Source organism: Stegodyphus dumicola, chromosome 5 (genome assembly GCF_044657685.1).
Source record: "Stegodyphus dumicola isolate Sdum_Otavi_A_Nest chromosome 5, ASM4465768v1".
Lineage (NCBI taxonomy): Eukaryota > Metazoa > Arthropoda > Arachnida > Araneae > Eresidae > Stegodyphus > Stegodyphus dumicola.
This window is the reverse complement of record NC_140772.1, coordinates 97162859-97186241: the sequence shown is the minus strand read 5'-3', so window position 1 is coordinate 97186241 and position 23383 is coordinate 97162859. Positions and strand designations below refer to the sequence as shown.

The 23383-nt window shown below is 32.0% G+C and overlaps 1 protein-coding gene across 1 annotated transcript in view; it reads left to right on the top strand.

The window, feature by feature from the left end:
• Positions 1–10980: 10980 nt before the first annotated feature.
• Positions 10981–23383, top strand: part of LOC118184899 (uncharacterized) — a 32977-nt gene continuing 20574 nt past the window's right edge. Inside the window, exons 1-3 of the mRNA XM_085816880.1 lie at positions 10981–11118; positions 17622–17739; positions 20205–20417. Coding sequence (XP_085673006.1) covers positions 17629–17739; positions 20205–20417 — 324 coding nt within the window. The 5' untranslated portion in view covers positions 10981–11118; positions 17622–17628. The remainder of the gene's footprint in view (positions 11119–17621; positions 17740–20204; positions 20418–23383) is intronic.

The window sequence follows — 23383 nt, the reverse complement described above, 5'->3', positions numbered from 1 at the left end:
TGCGGATATATGTAGTCAACAACAACAGTAGCAATAATAACAGCAATAACAAAAAAAGATAGCAATTTTAATAATAATAATAAATTTTGCTAATCTTGTCGTGGGCCGCAAATAAGAATGAAGACATCAGGAGCTACCAGGCAGTCATCTTTAGCCTATATAATTACACATGATTACATATCCTTCATTCTTTGGTTTTATACACATAATTACGAACTTCAAGTTTCAATGTTACATTAAAAAATAGATACATCATACCTACCAAATATACTGCCTTGAACTACCAATAGCTATAAATCAACTGTTTGTCAGCCACTGTCTTAAAGCGCGTATTTTGAAGAAACTGTCAGAATCTCGCAGAGCATTATTATCTTTTTTCCCTGCGGTTGTTTTGGTTTTTATTTTAAAGTACTTATTATTTAGCAGGTCTTTCTTTTGTCTTCTGAAATTACTAAGGAAATAGTTTGTGATTGTAATAATTTTTGCCAGCCAACGTGTGAACATTTTTTTAAATCGTCATATAAAACTTATTGAAGATTTTTACATGAAAATATAAAACTATCTCGCCAGAGAAATAGTCTCGAATAGAATTTTGAATTTATATGTTGCGTACTATTAAAGTGAATTGAAAATAAGTCAGGGGAAGGAGATCGCCAAATTAAAAATCAGTGTCAGTGAATATTTTAGAAATGCCTTTTTTTCCTTTCTAGAGGTCGATCTGAATGGAAACAGTAATATTTAACAAATATATTTTAATTTTAAGCCCAATAAAAGTTCTCGAATCTAAGGATGCGCTTAATAACCACTCGTCGTTCGACAAGGTAAAAAGTTTTTATCATACATAAATTTAACTTGTAATAAGTTTATTGGAAAGGTAGATGTTAAAGATGAGATTTTATTACCGTCGTAATTAATTACTCAGAGAAGTTTAATGCTTAGATGGAATGGTGGACTTGCAGATAAACATGGCTGAATTTAATATACATTTTTTATTGGATAAAGAAATTTTGGACACGCAATATTTGATGCACGTATTATTATGGGTACGAGATGCAACTGAACAATTTTTGAAAGCTTAGCTCTTCTTAAGATATTGGACGATACAGAGAATCCAGCAGCAATGCACGTTAGTCGCATGGGAGGAAAACGGGGGGAAAAAGGCGGTACGCGTTAGCAAAGCGCGACATATATAGTAAAAAGCTTTTTTTTTTAATCTGATAAGATAAGAGCTGTCCGTATTGCAGCAGGATTAGATAAGCATGCCTGAAATAAATTAATTTTGAAAAGATGCTGTCTAAAAAGTTATTATAAACGATTTCTATTTTTAGAAAGAAAGAAGATACAGCCAAATTAGGAGTATTGTCAAATTAAAGTTAATAATTTTCTTTCATGTTTTATATTTTATATATTCCACCTTTCAAAGAGAAAGAGGCTTATATATTCCTGCATGTGTTATTGTGATTTTGTTTTTATACTACATAGGCAAATGTGTTTCCCTCGAGCGATTTCAGTCCATTGTCAACTTAATTTTTATAAATATCAATAATAAACTCTCTATAAATATCATCGCACTGTTAGAAAAGTTCCTATATATACTACTAAAAATTATAACAATTGAATTTTTAGTGCTCTAGAAGTACAGAGGTTTTCATTATAGAAGTAAATATAAAGAAATTAACCGTCTGACTAGCAAGACGGTACTTACTTACCGCTTAGAATAATTTTGTAACGTTTTAGAGAAAGTAAACATACTTGAATCTTGAAATATATCTAAGAAATTAAGGCAATATATTAAAAGTATATAAATGCAAATACAAAGTAGCAGGGATGTTTTGGCATTAAAGTCAAGAAAATAAACTCTCTTTCCTGGCAGCTTTGGAAATTTGAAGTTTCTTAACAAAACCCTGTGCCCGTTAAATAAAATTAATCAAAGAAATTGCATTAAACATCGTTTGTTGAGATTAATAGTTTTAAAAATGCTTACTCCATCATTTTAAAAATCGAAATTCGTAATTTGAAGTTGTTTAACAAGCAGCGTACCTCAGCTTCAGACTTTCTTCTCTAAATGTGTATTAAAAACATACAGAAATTTAAAACTAAAAAAATAATAAAAATTAAAAAAAAGAAATCTGATCTTCTCATTCAGATTCTATTTTAATATCTGCATTAATTTTAAGATGAACTATTACAATAACTATATTAGTTAAGAATTAATATAAAAAATAAAGATGCAGTTTATAATAATATCATATATTTAAAATGCATTATTAAAAACAGCAATATTAAATAACAGGAAAAAATGCTGTGGTATTATTCAAATATAAAATAACATCAAGGTGAGATTTTTGTTGCTTTTATATGACAAAGGAAAGAATCAATTGTTCAAGACACAGCTGTGCACTTTTTGACACTGGATAACTTGCGCGCGACATATTTTCAATATAACACATATTTTCCTAATGTGAAATGATGGCAGCTTCGACTTTACGAAGACACGAAATTAGTTTAATGAAAACAATAACATTTTTCTTCGTGGTATTAACAATGCTTTCATTCTTCTTCTCACTTATTGTAAGTATAGATCATAAATATAATACTGAAAGTTTTCCCTTTATATATATATATATAAATTGAAGCTAATAAACTATATCATGACATTTTCTATTGTTTCTATTGGCAAATGCTAACGTTTGCTATGATATCTCATTTTAGTAGGGAAAATAACGATATATATAAGAGTACTTACTAAAGGGAAAAAAGGATTTTAAATCAATGCGAGTATTATTTATTCATTAAAATATTACCTATAAAATTTCCGCTTCTTATGTTTTTAAAATATAAAATACTTTCTTCAAATGCTGCTTGCTTGGACAAAATTAATGCATTTAATCATGTAATCTTAAAAGGTTTGAAAAGTACGAATCGAAAATATTAATTTATCATAAAAATCATTCAGCAGCATAAATTGTCATCCTTCCATTGCGGCTTTATGCTTAGAAAAAGACTGCACGAATTCGAAAGCTTTTACTTATAAACATTTCGCAATGACAATTAAAGTTGTTCCTTTATATTAAGTATTTAGACTGGATTAGATTGCGGTGTTTTGAGTGGCAAATAATAACTAAACTCTTGCGTATGTTTTTCAAGTATTTAAGCGAACATTAAAAAGTTTTCTGTGTATAGTCAATGATGATGCAAATATAAATACTCAGAATGCTATTTAAAAAATTTATTAGAAGTACGATGTAAGAAACGAGATAGACATTTTAGAATTTCTATTAAAAATATTATTCATGCCATTATGTGATGCTGCCATCTAGTGACAAAAGTTTAAAACAATAACAAAGTTGAGAATCTATAGTATTTCTGAATGAGTTGGAAATGCGTTTGAAAGAAGGAAAAAATACAGAAAAGCAGCTTAGTTGTTGTTATAATGTGCTATCAATTTAATTGCTGTATTAAAACTTAGTACATGAGCATATAATTCAACAAAAAAAAAAGTTCCGTTAATTTGCGAAATGAAAGGATTTTTACGCAGTTTTGTAATCCTCCCCATTCCCGTTGTTTGAAGACAGTTCTTCCTTTAAAAGATGATAATATTTACCTCCTATTAAAACATTAATTTCAAACTTTGATTTGCATGAACAAATAGAACGGTCTGTTGGTGCCTTTCAGTCTAGCCCCTCTTTACAATCAGATAACAATTTAGGAGAAAGAGCCGAACATAACCCGGGAGTGGATCAACTGGCTAACCGGAAGATAAATAAATGGAAGATTTTGGGGATTTTTGAATAATAAATTTCGAATTCTAAATTTTTGAATTCTGTATTTTTAAATCTTCAGAAATGATGATTTAGGTGAAAGTATGCGTTACCTTAAAAAGACTCACGTAATAAAATAATTATTTATATGGTTTACTTCAAAAATATAAACATAAATAAATAAAATATTAAAACAATTAGCAAGGAAAGGAAAATTAATTTTATTCGATAATGAGAAAATTTGTTTAGTTGTGTGTACAAAAGAAAGAACTTAAAGACATCTGAGGGCTGACATCTTTTAATTCTCCAATATTTTCCACCTCTTTTTATTTCATTCATATTCCTGTTATTTACAAATCAAGATGCTAATAGATGAAAATATTCGTCTGCACCGAGCATCTCTGGCGTCAGAATGCAGGTGATTTAAATGACGGAAAACGAGAAAACCGGGTGTTTAACATAGGCAATAATTTTTTTTTTCTTTGTCTTTCCCTGTTCAGAAGCAATCCTTTTCCGGGGATCCGAAAACGCCGCATTGGGAGTAGAATTTAACCGTGGTACAACAACATTTGTTTACAATTGGTAGGTGTTGTTTACATATGATAGTTATTATATTGAGACTTTTCAGTTTAAGCATTACAGGGGTATATACATAAACATACGTAAACAGTACAACTACATAATATTAATAATAAATAACATAGCAACAACATTTATACATACAATATGTAAAATGCATATTCATACATACATAAATATATATGTGTTAATGATATAATTCGAATACATTTCAATAACTTAATTGATGTAGGAACTTATTATGCTTTCTTGCTTAATTACACTGTCATTTTACGTGACTTTATAAGATTCTTTTTTCCACATACTGACACAGATGAAAAATTATGTTTGTATTAATTATGCTTGGTTCAGGTGACACATGATATGATTTGCTGTAATATAATTTAGAGTTTAAGTTATTAGTTGTATAACAGTTACTATTGGACAGATTTAGATAAACTTGTATATCGTGAAATCAAAGGAGCAAGATATTTATTATATGTCAACAATGTGTTATCCCAGAGAAATTAAGATACTGATAACTTTGCAAGAGTCTTGAGACTATACCTTTTGTAAGTTCTGATGTTCATTGCTGGGAAATGTATATAGTATATTAAAGTCAATAGGCAGAGTTCTACATAAGAGTATGATAGATCTTTCTCTACGGATACATATATTTATATCCGAAACTGAACGTCTGTAGCAAAAGCAGGAAAAGAACCATGTCCACTTATAAATCTGCTCAGATATGGCACAATGTTCAGTTTGTTGGTGTTGACTTCTAAAATGAAATCATAATTTCGTCTACCGAGTGAACTTTTCTCCAATGCTCTTTGCCATAGTGTCTAAATACAGGTGATAAAGGAGAAGGACACCTGGCCGCCACACTGGTAAACAAATATTGTTCCGCGCCCACCATTATCTGTAGAGCTGCTTTTTTTCTCGAGGCCACGAGACGCCTCATCGGGAGTTCATTTTAAACAATTTGGTTACAACGCCAAACAAGAACTGTTGATTAAATTACATTTGGTTATTCAGAAAACATTTTAATGACACTAACTTGACACTTGAACAACAAATATACATATGTATGCACTAACACTTATAAATACATAATGTACATAAATCACATTTAGACCCATAACACGCATATAAATAAATTCAATTGTTTAAGCTTTTCTATAAAATACATAAAACATTTGTAGACGCATAAATCATATATGGGTATATAAAACATGTATAAGCGGAGTAGTTCGATACTGATGTATGACACTATGCAAATGACAAAACATAATGTTTACAAAATAATGCTAGCCGTAATTCATAGAGGTATAGGTAGATTGAAGAACAACCTAAGAACACATACATACACAGGCACATAAACAAGCTTAGTGAAATTCTAATAATAAGACTTAAAATTAAGATGTATACATCTTAGATGTTAAAGATGCCGTATAATGCAGACATTAGGAATTTGAGGTCTGCATACGTGCCTTGTGCTTTCATTGTTGAATGCGAAAAGATGAAATAATTGTGGGTATTGGAATGGGAAATGCACAGATAAAGTTACAGGAATGCAGTAGCGCGAACTTTACTTTAATTATACATAACACACAAAAGGGCCACTTAAGGAGACAGAGCGCTATTACACGTAAGGAGTAAAGAGACAACAAGTAATGAAGCGTATGTACAAACAATACAAAAAAGGGGGAAACTGATGTACTGCTACAAATATTCAAATTATAATTCTAATGAATATTGATCAGAAGAGCGGTGTGCTACTTTGCAAGATCTTGATCAAGATAAGTTCTATGAAGTAAAGATGTGAGATTTGCATTTCTATCGGAGTATTTTAAAGACAGACTTTTTGCAGAACTGGGAAAATAATTTTCCGTAACTTTTGAATTTCCATATATTCAACTCAAGATTCATTATTTTGAGATTATTTAACTGATCAGTATGATAATCTATGTTAAGTAATGCTTTCAAATTGTTTTTAATCATTTTTCCATAAGTTACGATTTTTTATTTCTGTTACTATTCTTTAATTTTGAGGAGCAATGTAGATGCCAAAACATTTTTATTAGAGAAAAGTAGCGAAGATTCTTGCACTGAATAGTGTGATATGTATGTGCCGCCATTTTTTTATTGAGAAACGCTATGATAGCATTCAACCCTGTAAGGCACGACTTTGAAAATCGACATGCAGTGTTGCAAACTTGCGACAATTTCATTGCGAGACACTTGTAAACCATGCGTTCAGTCTAGGGTTAAGGAAACGTAACGGTCAACAGCAGTAAAAACAATGAAATAGGCATGATTGTTAATTGCAATAAGATATGGTTAATAGCAATAATCACTCAGGTATCTTTCGATTAACGAAGCACGCTCGAGAAAAGATTAGCTGATTGAAAAGGCTATTGGCTTTGGTATATTTATTATTACAAAGGACTCCAGGATCATCTGCCTAACGGGGGGAATAGCCTATGTGGAGGACTTTGTAAGTGAACTGTCTCGTGTACATGCTACCCTTGGGGAAAAATAAGAAGACGGTCATGCAGATAGCCCATTGATTGGTATTCGAACACGGACCGCATTACCACTGTTATCGACCTTTATCGCTACTCCGTTGGTTGGCCTGATTGAAAAGGAAAAGCGAGTTTTTGATATGCTCTTTAAACTAATCTTCCTACTATATTTCATTATGAGATCATTTTTCTTGGGTGTTAGCAAAATATAATTTCATTTTGTAGATTTCGGAACAAAGGTTTTCGGTATTGGTAAGGTCACAAAGGTATCTTTGTGATGTGAAAAGAATACTTTAATAAAAGACTTGAAAATTATTGGATCGGAATTTTTTTCCCGATTATTCGCAATGATGTCACTGCTTGGTTACTCGTGAGCTGAGTTTACTACATTTGGTGCTTTAACATATTACAATAACTATTGGCGCCTTCGTTAACTGAAAAATACTATCATTTACATTACTAATAAATTTAAACACGAAAAATAAATACCATACCCGAAGATAAACGTTTTAAAAAAATGCCGTTTTAAAGCGGAAATTTGCTAGAATTCTATGTCATATTAATATGCGCTTAGTTTGCTTTTTATTTGCATTTTTGAGATAGTTTGCCTATTTCAGTATCACATGCCATAAGTTTATAATTATTATTCTTTCATGAGGTTTATTAAGGCCATTTAGAAGCTTTTATAACATAGCTAATAGAGTTAAACTTCATATTATAAAATAAAAAATATTAATAGTTTTATTTTACAAAATATTAATAGTTTTATTAAATTATTAATAGTTTTTTAAATAATGAAATTTAATTACCACTCCCTGGATATCTGAGATAAAGGTATAGATGTTAAAAAAGCTCTCAACAAATGTAAATAAAAGTAACATCTTATCAAATTTTTATCATATTACCTTAAAAAATTAATAAATAAAATTTAATAAATATTTTTACATTTTCATACAATGCAGCAACATAATGCTTGCAACTTTTCTTCTTCTTGATAATGTACAAATATTAAAAAACAGAACAGAAGATATCATGTTTGGTAATTTGAAGCTATCTCACAGTTTTGTGCTGTTTTGCAAAAATAGAGGCTGAAAAATTTACCAACAGCACACATGTCTCCAACATCTAATTTCAAAAGAAAATATGCTTGATGTTTTTAGACTGCTTCTGCATTTACTTTCTAGAAATTTATTAGAAAAAAGAAAGCACTGATACAGAAGTTCCATTCTGCTGTTCTACCTTGGAAACTTAAAATATTGTCTGAATTTGTTTAAAATTATATGCAAGATACCCCATAAACTGAAACACTTTTCCCAGAACCAATATAAGATTTAAAAAAAAACTTGCGTATCAAAATTCGGTTTGACTTCTCTGAAAAAAAAAAAAAAAAAAAAAAAAACACTTTTTAATTTTTATTTTAGATTTTTTTTAAACCTGAGAGGGAGAAAATATATGATAGATGCTGCTGTTAATGTCCCGCTCCGCTGGAGCGAGTAAAATTAAGGCTGCAAATATTTATTAGTTTGCATTTTACCAGCAATACTCCTATTAATATTGCTATCCATTTTGAGCTTTCAGTCACATTTTGAGCTTTCAGAATCTTAAAAGATATTAATTTGCATATTTTCGCGATGTCAGAAGCATAGTGTCATTTAACTATAAAATTCTCAATTAATGCAGATTTTTCATTAGTTCTGCTCTCCCCTGCCGAAAAAGTTCGACTCTATATTAAGTGGAAACGATGTTATGGAATACCAGTTTATTCATTTTACATGATGTTTTTAAAATATGTTCAAATTTATAGAGAAGTTTCGGCAGAACTAAATACAGAAAATAATTTGGAGAACTTTTACTAAAAAGTATTGAAGCACATTAAAAAGATATTTACAAAAAGCATTGTTTTTAATGAAATATTTACTTAAAATGAAAACATAGACTGTAAGTATAATATTTAAATAAAGGTTTCCTTCTTGAAAGCATGTTCTTGATTTCGAAAATCAGTACATACTTGTTCTCATTCTCAGTTTTCAGCGCTTGCTCTCCAAGTGCATGCACACTTTTGCAAAAACATCGAAGCACCAAGAAGGACTTTTGCGATCGGGACGAAATTTGGTATACAAAAATATCTTGATCAAACATGCAAATGATCGAAGGTTCAAGGCAAATGAACAGGAATTGCGATCATAGCGCGCATTTCTATTGCGCAATTCGCAAAGTATAAAACAAGCAACAGAGGCGCAAAATTTATCTTTTTTTTTGTTGCTGCAATGGTAATTTCGTAAAGAAGCAACTAAAGATGCCATTACGACGATATCGAAAACTACAGACAACTAAACGACTTCGAACGTGTCGCAATGTAAAGTTGCGTGAAGCTGGGTGGTCTTACCGAGCAATAGGCCGCCACTTGCAGCATACAGACACTGCTGTGCAAATACGTATGTTGGGAGCAATGGTTGTTACAAGGAAATTGCCGATGAAATGAAGGCTCTGAAAGGCCAAGGATCACAAATGCGAGGCAAGGTAGGATGATTGTTCGCCAGCCCCGATCCGCCCCAACTGTATCATTGTCGACTATTCAATGCACTACAGCCACGTCTATACCTCCCGTGGTACCGTCCACCATCTCACGGGGCATGTTTCTGAGGCGGGGTTACGGTCACAGAGGCTTTTAAGACATTTGCCTTTGACCCCGCAACATCGGCGGAGTCGTCTAGAGTGATGTCGCAGACGATCATCATGGCTGCATTCGGACCGACATCGTATAGTGTTCAGCGATGAATCCCACTTCACTCTTGAAGCAGACGACCATCGTGTTCGTGTCTGGAAAGGACGGGGACAGCGGTCCCAATCAGCCTTTGTTTTACAAAGGCATACAGCCATAAACCCTGGTGTGACGGTGTGGCGCGCTATTTCTTATGACAGCAGATAATCTTTTCACCTCCGTACATGTTCAACAGCTCAACGATATGTTGATACCATCCTGCGGCCGGTTGCATTACCCTTCATGTCACGTCATCCTGGGGGCATTTTCCAACAAGATAATGCCAGGCCACATAGCGCTCGCATATCTCTGGACTGTCTCCGTGCGGTTGATACTTTTTCTTGGCAGCAAGGCCTTTCACTAATCGAGCATGTCTGGGGCATGGTAGGCCGCCAGATTCGGGCACCACAAAATATCGCTGATATGGAGCGACAACTGTTGAATGCTTGGCAGAATGTGTCGCAACATTAGAAACCTCTACCACGCCTTGCCTCGGCGAATTCAAGCATGCATTGCCGCCAGGAAGGTTCGACAAACTACTAATTTGAACACTCAATGGGTTATTATGAGCCGTGAACAGGTATTATGATCTTGATTTTTTAATCATTTTATTATCTGTAAATACACACATTCAATTTCATCAAAAACAACCACTTCCTTCATGGTGCTTCGATTTTTTTTGCCAAAGAGTGTATGTCACAAATGCTATATCCGAATTCATTCTTTTCTCTTCACAAAGAAATTTGTTTTTAATTATAAGCTAAATTGACTCACTTTCTTGAATCCCAATGCAAGCGTATCTGACACTCACTTTTGGCTGAGTGCCAACAAATTCGACATGCTTTTTGTAAAGCGCTGGTATTGCTGTGATAAGAAAATACCAGAACATTTTAAAAATATTTCGATATCCCATGGAAACAGGCAACAACAATTATCTTAAAATATGGTCACAAAAGGAAGGTATCTCTGTTAAATCTATGGAAATTGTTCAGTTGAAAGACGAGAAAACTTTTAAGAATAGTTTAGAAAATGAGGTAATTCAGCACAAATCATAGAGATTTACGTTTAAATCCATTAAAAAAGATAAGTAACAAGTCTTAAGATGAACTTTCAGATTACCATGAATAGTTTTATAAATCAGAATTACTATTTTGGTGTTTTTCGACTTTGGTATTAAATTATGGCATAAGTTTGAATATCTTGGTTAGAATTGCATAGTTTTAGATTTAAATATTAAGTGTAAAAGATAAAGCATGCAGAAATTTTAGATAAAAAGGAAATAAACGATTTTATCATTTTTTTTCAATTTAAGGCTTTAAAGTCCATTTTTTTCTATGTCTGATATTAATAATAGTGATACGGTGAACAAAACAGGAAAAAATTGCAGATGTTCTTTATATTATCAGTTAGCAACAGGTGGTAAAATTATTGTATATATATGCGTATGAATCTGAATTTGGTCGGAGGTCAGACTAACAATTTTTTTATCCTAAACTCCGATCTTCGAAAGGTGAGTCAGACGTAATTTGCATATTAATTTCTATAAGAAAACAAATGTAATGATTTTCGTAAGGATTAAAGCTGTATTTCTGAACCGAAAAGAGATATATGATCGTATAAAATGAAATTATGGATAGTGAGATTTAAATAATTTGGTTTTTTCCCCTAAAGAATTCATGAAAGTTCTGTATTAAATTTTTACTTTCTGACAAATTAAGCACGATTAGGAGTTTGGGCAGTTTAGATTTATTTTATATTGCAGCTGCAAAAGGTGTCGCAAAAGAAATATTTATTTATGAATATTTTATGTCTGCTATTTACTAAATTTGAAAATTAAAAATTTCTCCAAAATGTGCCTTAGATATGATCTACTTTGAGAACCATTCTTAAACTAAATTAATTTAAGAGGATAATGGAAAAATTATCTATGCATAATTCAAATTAAATAAATATATATATATATAAATCAATTTATTATTACATGTATAATTAATTCAACATATTCGTATTTTTTAATATTTAAAAAAAATTGATTTAATTTATATTACTCATGTTATTATCATGTAAGACATGTATAAGTATGTATACATAACATGAAATCCGGTGTATATATACATGTATGTGTGTGTGTGTGTGTGTATGTGTAATGATTTAAATGTTGGTAATATGAAAATGCGCAAAGAGTAGCTGCAGTCGTGATACACGCATTTTAGTAATTCTTTATTCTCCTTGATAAAAAATTTTAGCTTATAGTGATACAGTAGGTATAGTGGCGAAAATATAACTCATATCAGAGAGGTTAAGCAATTACAGTTTTTAGGCATAAAGAGGAAAAAATTCAAATAGAAAGTTAAGGGATTATTGCAAATTAAATTTAAGAAAGTTATAATAAAATACTTCTTTAGCTTGCATATATATTTATATCTCACATGATTAGTTTCTTTCATATCAGAAGCAAATTTCTTACGTGATAAATATTACTTAACCATGCTGAGGATTCTTAATAAAGGAACACATTACTTCTTCGGTATTATTGGTTTATTATAAATCTTGGTCTCTATTATTAATAATTTAATTGGTCGCTATTATTCATAATTAATAATTTAATTGGTCTCTATAATTAATCTTCATTCCTTACTTTTGCAGTACTGCTACATTTTGACAAAATTACAAGTGTGTGTGAAAAGAATTTTATATCTATGTATTGAAAGAGAAAGAAATCCAGTGTAGTCAGTTGAGACCATAAGAACGGTAGCATGATTCATTTTGTTTACAAGAATCAAATTATTGAACATCTCGAAACAATACAAAATAATTATTCCAATATTTTTGGCAAAAACCTTCAGTAATTTCATTCTGGACGTTACAGCTACCTATAATTCAACGAATTGCTCCATAATTTTAGACTATTAGAATGTCACAGATAGTGTCCTTCAAAAACCCTACGAACTTTTCATACAGGGTGGTCGTAAAATACTTCCCCGATATATGAAATCCACTCAACCAATCGAAGTGAAATTTCAGGTATTGTAATGTAAAGTTATGCGCTCGAGATTGTGATGATTTAAAACAACAGAGCTCTCATGGCTACAGTTATAATAAAAAAATTTCGAACGGCAACACTCACGTTTTTCCTGCGTAAGTGATCAGCGCATTGTAAAACCATACATGGCTTTGGAACGATACACGCATTGAAAATTAGAGCATAAAAACACAAGATGGGAGAGGAAGAAAAATATTAAACGCGTTGTACACTTTTAAAAAAGTCTTCAGTGTCTGCAACGTTTCAAGACAGAGTCATCTTCTGTAACACTGTAGTTTTGTAGCCACCGCGATCCCCTGAAATTACTCCTGTGCACTTCTTGGTCTGAGATTATCTGAAATCTAAAGTCTACACATGAAATCGAGGAATGTAATTCCTATACAAGTCTCCCCTCTTGCTCTTTTTTGTTGTCATTGATTCCCACTGTAACCGTATCTGTGAGAGCTTTATTGTTTAAAATCATCTCAATCTTGAGCGCATACCTTCAAACGACGATACCTGCAATTTTATTTCTATTATTTGAACAGATAGGCTGCTAGGGGTTCAAATATTGGGGAAGTCTTTTTATGACAACTCTGTATATTTCTTCATCATTCCCATTTTACAGAACTCACAAAAGCCATATATAAGAATATTGTTTCGTCTTGGATATGTTCATTTTGATGGACTACACACTGCGTTTTAGAAGCTCACGTGCGCTACAACATTTAACTACTCTGGCACTGACAATTAGGGGAATGAAGGCTTATAGGGAAGTTTCAAATAAAACCTTAAATTATTAGTTAAAATAAATATAAATCCAAGTTATTTTCCTTTGCCGCAAAGAACCTTTGGTTGGAGAGAGGAATTATTCATATAAAATGCAAAATACAATAGACCAGATTCAAAGAGGGTAACATTCTATATCAGTTTTTAACTAGCTTTTCTGTGAAGAGACTAAGCATGAAATAAACAGTTGAAGATTTCGAGTTACCCTAAACATCAGAACGTAATCGTAGACGTCCGCATTACTGGCTATTTGAACAAGAGATGACTGGGATGTGTACCCATTAGCACCCCGGATGCTGAGCCCATAATGACTTTGACGAATGCAAACTGGCAACATTTGCTATTCTCGTTACCTTCATACACGGATATGTTCATCGTGAAGCTGCACTCAGAACTGGGATTAGTCTGAAAAGACAAAGTGGTGTTACTCCTGTGCCTAATGTCGTCTTTAGGCGTACCGGTGTAAGCGCGTCTTTCGGTGTACCACTGTAAGCAAGGGAGGCCGTGCTAACAGTCCATGGTACAGCAGATGTGGTTTCACTGTCTGTGCGTATCCTTATCGTCCTGCATTATTATCATTATCGTCCTTATCGTCTATACGGATCCTCATCTACATTAACCAGTTCCTGACTCAGGGGACATGATGTAGCTGTAGGATCTCTCAAGGACAGGAGGACAAGATACTCGTTTTCTTGGGTGTTAGTGCTCTGGGCCGCTGAGATAAATATGATCGATTCCACATCCATTTGATATTTATGAGATCCGCACCATCACGAACAGTAATCAAGCGGAACGATAACCGCAGTCTCGATATGCCACCGTCCTGCCGCGATCGAATTCCAAGTGCTAGTAAGAAATTCTCCTTCTCGTATGAGGGATGATAACATGAACTTTATGAAAACAATCAATGATGTTCAATTGCGATTTCTAATTGAGAAATCTTCTGGTAAATATAAGGAATTTGTTTGAAATCTTCTCATTTAGATAAAATATAGATGGTGTTATCCATACATGCTTTAAACGCATGCGCTGGAATGCTGATCAGTTGTATATCTCAGCATGTAGTACTTTTTATACAAATTTGACGTTTGTTGCAAACAGCCCTCATGGTACAGCAATTTTAATTGACAGCAGAGTAGATGAAGATTTATATTTGTTTTTAACAACTCAAAAGTGTCAAAGTTTGGATAATATTTCTCTTATTAACAAAATATTAATAAACGTTAGAACTTACATTAATGAGATAGATGACCTGTATTTAGATGTAAGCTACAAATTTATGTTTGAGATCGACTCACACATCAATTCAATTTCGGTACCTTGCTTGAATTTATGTTGAAAACTCTCTCATACACAGATATAAGTATATTGAATTGTACTTTTTAAAACATCGTTGTACAGTTCACTACAATTTGTTTTCAATGCTAATGATGTTCAGAAATTTACGATACCTTCTACTTGAAATTTCATTTTAAGTTTGGTATAATTCAAAAGTTAAATTAAACTGCTCTCTTTCATCCAATGACATTTTGCTATTTTCAGTATCGCATTGGGAAGGATCACAAACAAATTCCTTATATTTACCAGTTAGAAACAAATTTAAAATTGCGGCCTCAGTATTTTGAGATGTTAACATGAGTCCCTGTATAATTCTCTAGAGTAATGATATCATTTTCTACTAAAAAAATTCCAAGTCTAGAAAATATGAAAAATTTCTTTGTAATACGTACATTTTGTACGTACGTGTTTGTACATACGTGTTAATTTGTACACGGCTAACCCACAAGCAAAACCTCTTTTTCCCATGAACATAGAGAACAGTCAAAGAGTTATCCTGTTCACAGAGATTTAATGAATTAGTTTTGAGAATATATTTGAAAGATGTGCCAAAATATTTAGCCAGATCTCACCAAAGGGAAAAAAAGTATAAAATCTTCGTTAATTCCGTTTTAAAATAACAAGATTTTTTGTCTCAATTCAAGAACTTTGAATACCTGGAGGGTATCTTACCCAGTGAGAAGGCAGCGAACTAAATGAAGAAGAAGCTTTCTGTACTCGCTATCCATGTCATAACATAAGAATGAAAATATTCTGTTGTTCGGAGGACTTCTGATTCTGCGGCTTTAACTTAATAAAGTTGATTATTGTAATGCTGTTTTCTTACAAGGTTCTGAATTTTGATAACATACTTTTGGTAGTTAAAGCTGCTTGTGAAAGAAATAATAAGTCCATGTAACATGAGATGTCACAGCTCCAACCTTAGCTACAACGCCACTATACCTACCCGGTAAGTGCACGAACCCTATCCGAAAAAACCTGCACACTTTTCCAGTCAATTTCATACTCTTGCATTCATTCATTTAGCACTTTAAAAACTTGTTCTCTAGTTGTAAAAGATGGGAGAGTCTTCGAAAATATCATATCTTCATGAAAGGTATTGTTAAACTCCTAGCTGACCTATTAAATCAATTGTAACTTATTCGAAATTTCTGTTGTCTCGCATTTTCGAAGTAAGTAAAATAGACTTTTGTCACTAAAAATTTTGTTTTGTTGGTAAGTCCGTATTCTATGTTACAAACTATGTCACTGACTCTGCGTGTAATTGTTTATTTGAGAGTGGTATGAAATCAAACAATATCTTTCGTAACTGGAAGTATTAACGTCTCACTTGTAAAATAGGTTATCTCGATCTCCGCGATGGGAAGACTTGCAGTGTAGGTTGTAAAACATACAAAAATGCTTGCCTTGTCCTCCGTGTGTTTCTTTGGCCACTGGGCAATTCTCCTCTTTATTGCAACACTTCAAGAGATATTAATACAAATGACCAATACATGTTCGCACAAAAACACGTTTTAATGTGAGCGAAAATATACATAAGGTTAAAGGATACATTGAACGTCTAAGTGAAATTTTTAAAATCCAGCACGATGTGCGAGTCTCTCCTTCAGCGAGCCATCTGCGTTGTGAGTTCACAGTTCAACACAGTGACGTCACAGAGGAGGCGTCTTAATTCGCAACAGTCCGTTTTAGTGTCAGAATTTATATTAGAAATAGCTTTGATTTTTTTGTTGAGTTCTTCAACATATCGGTGAAAAATTCAACATCTTTACTTTTTACCCTTGGTATTTCGTCTCTAGGCGTCGTTTCAGTTCCGAAGGTTTCATGCAACTGTTTGCTAGTTCTTCGAAACGTACAACTTACTGAGGTTTTTAGTTCATTCACATTGCCACATCAAGTAAATCAAGTTTCGGAGGAATTCTCATCATATTGTAGAGCTAACTTTCTTTGAACAGCTGGGATTATCACTAAATGTTTCTTTAATGACAAACTGATACTAATATCACAATCACACACAGATTCATTAAAAACTTTGTCTAAATGAAGCATTGTATATTAAAGCATTGTCTAAATAAAGGGCATCACCGCGTCTCTTTCATTTCAAAGATCCAGGCCGAAGCCATATCTTCAGTATGTGCAAAGGACATTATATAACAGGGATAACTACTAACATGTATCACAAAAGAAGGATGTCAAACAACTCCTACGTAAGTACAAGCAACCGGGAATATATATTATAAAATGCCAGTGGCGGAAGAAATGGTAATGGACGATTGTCATGTGTAATTTCCAAAGTCTGAGAGAGACAATTACAGTGTGATATGCGGCCCCAGCTAATTTGAATTTTATTTTTGTCTTTTGTACCAAATCTAGGAGGACAGTAAGTTCGGGCTCTAAGAAAACGTTGGTTTATGCAATAAAGTTTATCATATTGTAAAGTTCACTCAGTCTGCATGCTTCAGTATTTTTATTTCAAAATAATAACTTTTCTTCTTTGTGATCGAATTTCTGCCTTAGATTAATAATTAGTTATGCAAAATAGGTCCATCTGAAAGTAGATTACAGTTGCATAGTGTACAGTTTTAAAACTTAGGTTTTTAGCGTTTTGTTTACTTTTAAATTCGAAACATCATTTAAAAGAAGATGTAAGAGAAGTGTTATAGAGTAAAATTTTGCTTAGTATATCTTTCGAATCGGGATTTCTTTATCAAAATATAAGAAAATACTAGAATACATTTCATAATACATGTCAATAAAATATAATGTTCATAATACAATGTCATTTCATAGAACACATGTCAATAAATTTGAAAATGCTTGTCAGAAATTCATGCAACTTTTTATTTATACTAATCTTATTTCAGCCACATCATGACGAGCATTGTACTGCCCTTTCTACTGTCCATGTTTCTGGGTCGGACCATAGACTTGACAACTTATACTGTTGGAGGTGATATTTACGATCATCAAGACTACATAGAAGTACGTGCGAATTTTAGTTCTGATTTTAAACAATAAAATTTACATAAAAAATAACATTTAACATAAAAAATAAAATTTAATATAAAATTTCATTATAAAAATCTTTTACCTTATTCACTTTTCTAGCTAACAACAAGAAACGTACATCTTTAATTCTTATAACTGGTAGTATTTAAGTGAAACTTAAAGATATAAAGTAGTATTAAATTAAAATCATCAATAAATTTAGAAGTCTTAAAAAGTCAAATTTATTTCGAAATTTCAATAATATGGCTCTTAAAATTAGATATATTTAGCTTTTGATACTTACATATGGTAGTGAGATGAATCTGAAAACAATATTAGTTGTTAAGATTTCTATAGTAAGAAAACAGCATGTAGTTATTAGAAAAGTTTCTCTAGAATTTAAGGAAGATATTCTCAAGTTGATAGTCTGAAGTCCTTCAAAGGCTTTTTAAATTTTGAAGAGGATTTGAAAAGAAATTTATCGTTTTGTCCATTGCTAGGTCAATCATGATCACAAAAATACTTGAGGACAAGTGCAGTTATCAAACAGAATATGTAGAAGTGGGATTTACAGCAGTGTTTTTTTTTTTTTTTTGCTTGACATTAGAAGCGTTTTTAGCCAGAGTCTTTGTCTTTTCGAATTTGAAAAGAGGTATCTTATGCTTTGATAACACGAAATTTATCATTCACCAGGTTAGAGATTCTTGCTATTATACAAATTATAAGATTTGTTTATCTTCCAGGCGTCTGGTAGACAGCCAGGTTCTAAAGTAAACATTGAAAGCTACACAACATCACAGGGTACTTTTCAAATTCCTGTAATAAACTGAGAATAAGCTTCTTAATAACATTTCTTTTAATTTTTTAACAATAAACTTAATTTCATTAGATATTAAAATATAATAAATGACAAGAAGTAAACTTATAACATACTAAAATAAATAACAAATACAATAAACAAGCATAAACAATAATTAGGTATATTAATAAAACAGTTTCTCTCCTCTAGTTTTCTCCTTACTCCAAAGCAAGTACATGCATGCGTATCTAAACAAATGTCAATACTTTAGCTATTAACCGTTTAATATTAGAAAAGATATAAAATAAAAGCGCTAACTCAACTAACTGAAAGGCCACATAAATAATTTTATAAACACGGTAATTACTTCAGTTACTCATTCGATAGGAATAATTGATAATGAATATGTAAATATTTTTCACAGAGGAGTCTAATATTTTTAAAAATATAATAATCATACATATCAAAGGCATTCAGTTATGAATGCATTTCAGACATTTAATAAAAAGTATAATCATAAATTGAGAATCATAAATTGAGAATAAAGAAAAGTATAATCATAAATTGATATATCCTTCTTATGAGAATTAAAATAATTTATATTATTGGTTGTAAAACCTTTTTCCTATACAATTTAATAATTTAATTTATTATAATTTTTCACTTCTAATCATAACTTGACATCTCTAAAGTTAAATCATGTCAAAAACTTGTGTCTAATGAAGTATATTAAAAAATAAATGTAATGTCTATTTTCCAATGGTTACAAATTTTGGATATTAACAGGTAATATTCATTCTAATCTCCAACTTTTGATCTCCTTATTTTTCTGTAAAATCTCAGGCATTGAAGTTCCTATTTCATTTAGTGATAGACTGCTTAAGTGACAAATTAAACACAACAGAAATTCCGTTTCGACTAAGAATGTAAGAGGATGTGCTTTCTTTGAAATCCATTTCTGAAATTAATTTTCATGGTTTGATTTCTGAATATCATACCCGTCAATCTAATGTTAAAATGTACTAAGATAATTTACCACTGATCCATTAATATTTATTTCAAAAGTAAAAAATATTTATTTATACCAGCAAAAATATACCCTTTATATATAAAACTTGCATCACATCATATCTATATGACCTCTTGTTTTTCAAAAACTTGAAAATTCGAAGTTACGATGCATCTTATGTTTTCTTATTTTCAGGTATATGTGGTACTTAGAAATTTCGTCCTTCTTTTTAGGTAACATTATTTACTTTAGAAGCTAAATACATGTAATTTATAGATATATTAAACATGTGGGATATATGATTACCAAGCTTCAGTAAATGAAATGTGGAAATATTGAAAAACGGTATATAAAATACGGATATACTGAAGTGTGATTTCCAAAGTATTTCAGTTTTTCTCCTACAGTAGGATTTAAGAAATTTTGAATCAAAAGTAGATGCGATTAAATTCTTAAATAATAAGGAATACTTTAAAGAATGCGATCACATTTAAAAAGACTTTCTTATAGCGACAACGTAATTGAAATATTATTTTTTTTTTGAAATGAAATGTAAGATCTTTGATTTCAAATTATTGTTTCTTTATAAAGAAGTGTCTCACAGTTCCATGAGGTCTGCATTATGACTCAGTAACATTTATTATATTCCAGACCCCTTTGAATATAACGAGTACCAGGTACTATGTATTTCAAGACAACACATACCCTTACCCTACCATGGGTATCCCGGTGGACATTGTGCTGCGAATCAAAGGCAACTATTTGAGTTCAACTTCTGGAATAATGGGCTTGGATGGAGTTTTAAAGGATACTATATGGAAATATGATAGTGTCATGGTGGCCATCTTTACTGTGATTCAAACGGTAAAATCATATATACTTTTTTACGCGCTTATGAGCATAATCCTTCAGTACGTTAAAATGAATATGATCTTTAATTAATAACTTCGGAATAATTTTGAAAACATCAATATGAATGACAAGGTAGAGACGAATTTTCTAATGTTTATAATAATTCTGATTATTTTGCACTATATATTACTCGTCTCAGAGTTTGCCTTCATAACATAGAATACACTTTAAAAGTATAGAAATTAATCCAATTTTTTCTGGTTTCAAGATTTTCATCATCATAAGGTATAAACTAAATATTTCGGAATGTATTTAAATACATCAGAATTCGTTTTAAAATTTTATCCTATAGAAGTAAAAAATACATGAAAAGCGCTGTACTTTAAGAAATTTATATAGTTAAAAACTATTTAAAGATCATATTATATGATGACAAAGAATCCTATCTATTCCTTCAAAACCAATAGGATAATATAGTATTTATTTATAATTTTTTTCTAACAATTAATGCAACTGCTGAACTACCTTAGCCTTTTCCCCTGGATAACTGAAAAAGTCTACAGCTATAAAATAACTTGTACTATACTACACTCCGTTTGTTACTGAGAATTGCTGCCTGTAGAAAGTCTTAAATCTTCTAAAAATAGTATGAGGAAGTTAAACCTTTTGCGTTGATTTCACCATTAGTATGCAAACTCCAGATACAAGCTTTTTTGTTGTGTCTCTTCCGAGAGTTTATCAAGTAAGCCTTCCACTGAAAGTTCTTTATGAAGACTTAAGACTCTCATTTAAGCCAACTTCATCCTATATTCTACTATCAATCAAGAGCACTCCCATGCCCGTATTAACATGGAAATGCAATCAGACCATAAGCTAAACTGAAAATAAAAACTGAAGTCATTATTTATTTTCCAAAATGGAATTCAATAAACTGAATGAAGAGCAATTATCAGTTAGAAAAGCAGTTATTAAGCTCATTTAAAATTTCTCAAGGCATTTAAGAAATGATTAAAATCATAAATGCTTTCAAATTATATTCAAGAAAAAATGTTAACTTTTTTCTTTGTTACAGGAATAAAAATATTGGATCTGACAGTACTTTTATTCTTTAACTAAGTTATTTTTCTATCATGTGTAACTAAACACTTGGATAAAATTATATACAAAAATGTTCAAGAAATTTAATGCCAGAAATTTGCTGAAATGCAAAATGTAAACAGATCACCTGAACCTTTAAATGGCAAATGCTTAGAATCCATTTTTACCATAACTCTGGTTCTAGGGAAGCGTTTTACATGAGATTTGTTTTAAAATGCCAATATGAAATCAAAATTTAATATCAAAACATATGATAGACATCTGAAGTAAAGTAAATTACAGTTTAATTATTATATTCTTCAGATAATGTAAATGCGAATTATCGAGTTTATAGCAATCTCTTTCATGCAATTAAGACATTTAACAAATACTAGGTACCACTCTTTTAAGCGTTTTCAATAAATCAATCAAGAGCCAATCTTAAAATGGATAGAGATTAGGAGACTTAAGATAATCAATCACATGTATTTTAAAGTAAGAGAGATTTTAAATTAAAACAAAGAAATTAACTTTAGATTATATAATTTATAATAATTATAAATAAAGCTATTTTTATGCTGAAATAGCTCATGGTATTTATGAAATTGCAAGTGATATATTTTGTATATACAGTGGATGGACAAAAATATGGAAACACCTTGTGAAATGCATGTTTGAAAAGAAAGATTGATTTTAATGAAATATGTAGGTGGCGCTGGCGTTTTTGACTACTGACGCCACCTATACAACTTCGTAAATGTGCTAAACAGTTCAGTTGTTGTCGGAGTACTGTTATGTGAGGTTGTTATTGCATTATGTCAGAGTTAACAGACTTCGAAAGTGAGCAAATTGTTGGAGCACGTATGGTAGGTGCTTCCGTAAGCAAGGTAGCCGAGGTGTTTAGCGTTTCAAGAGATACTGTATCGAAGATTTATTCCGCGTATATCACAGCGCGGACGAAAGTGTGCCCTGAGTGATCGTGACAGACGATCATTAAGGGCAATTGTGACGAAAAATAAGAAGACCACAGCTGCAAAGTTACTGCTGAAATGAATGTTGTGTTACCGAACCCTGCGAGTACCAAAACAATTAGAAGGGAGCTTCATAAATAGGTAATTGCTGGCCGTGCTGCAATTGAGAAGCCACTCATTAGTGATGCTAATACCCGTAACAGGAAAAGGTGGTCTTTAAGTCATAAAGCCTGGACTATAGAGCAGTGGAAGCGAGTAATATGGTCTGACGAGTCTTCTTTCACATTGTTTCCCACTTCTGGCCAAGTTTACGGCTGGAGAACGCCATCTCAAGCCTATAATACAGACTGCTTGTTGCCAAGAGTGAAACATGGAGGGGGTTCTGTTATGGTTTGGGCAGTCATATCGTGGTTCTCTGCTAGCCCCATGATAACTGTGTCAGGGTACATGACTGCCAAGACTTATGTGAACATTTTGGCCGATCAAGTTCATCCCATGGTACAAAATTTGTTCCCCGATGGTGATGGTGTCTTCCAAGACGACAAAGCCCCTGTTCACACAGCTCACATTGTTCAGGACTGGTTTTCTGAGCACGAGGATGAGTTGTCCCATCTCCCCTGGCCACCACAGTCACCAGACCTGAATATTATCGAACCTTTGTGGTCTACATTGGAACGGAAAGTGCGTTCTCGTTATCCACCGCCAACATCGTTATCTGAACTTGCCACCGTTTCGCAGGAAGAATGCTATAATATTCCCTTGGCAAACATACAGGAACTGTATTTATCCATTCCGAGAAGACTGCAAGCTGTTTTGGATGCCAACGGGTTTCCTACACCGTATTAAGCAAAGAAACATGTTTTTTTAAAGGTGTTTCCATACTTTGTCCAACCCCTGTATATGTATGTATATGATATTGCAATAGTTCAT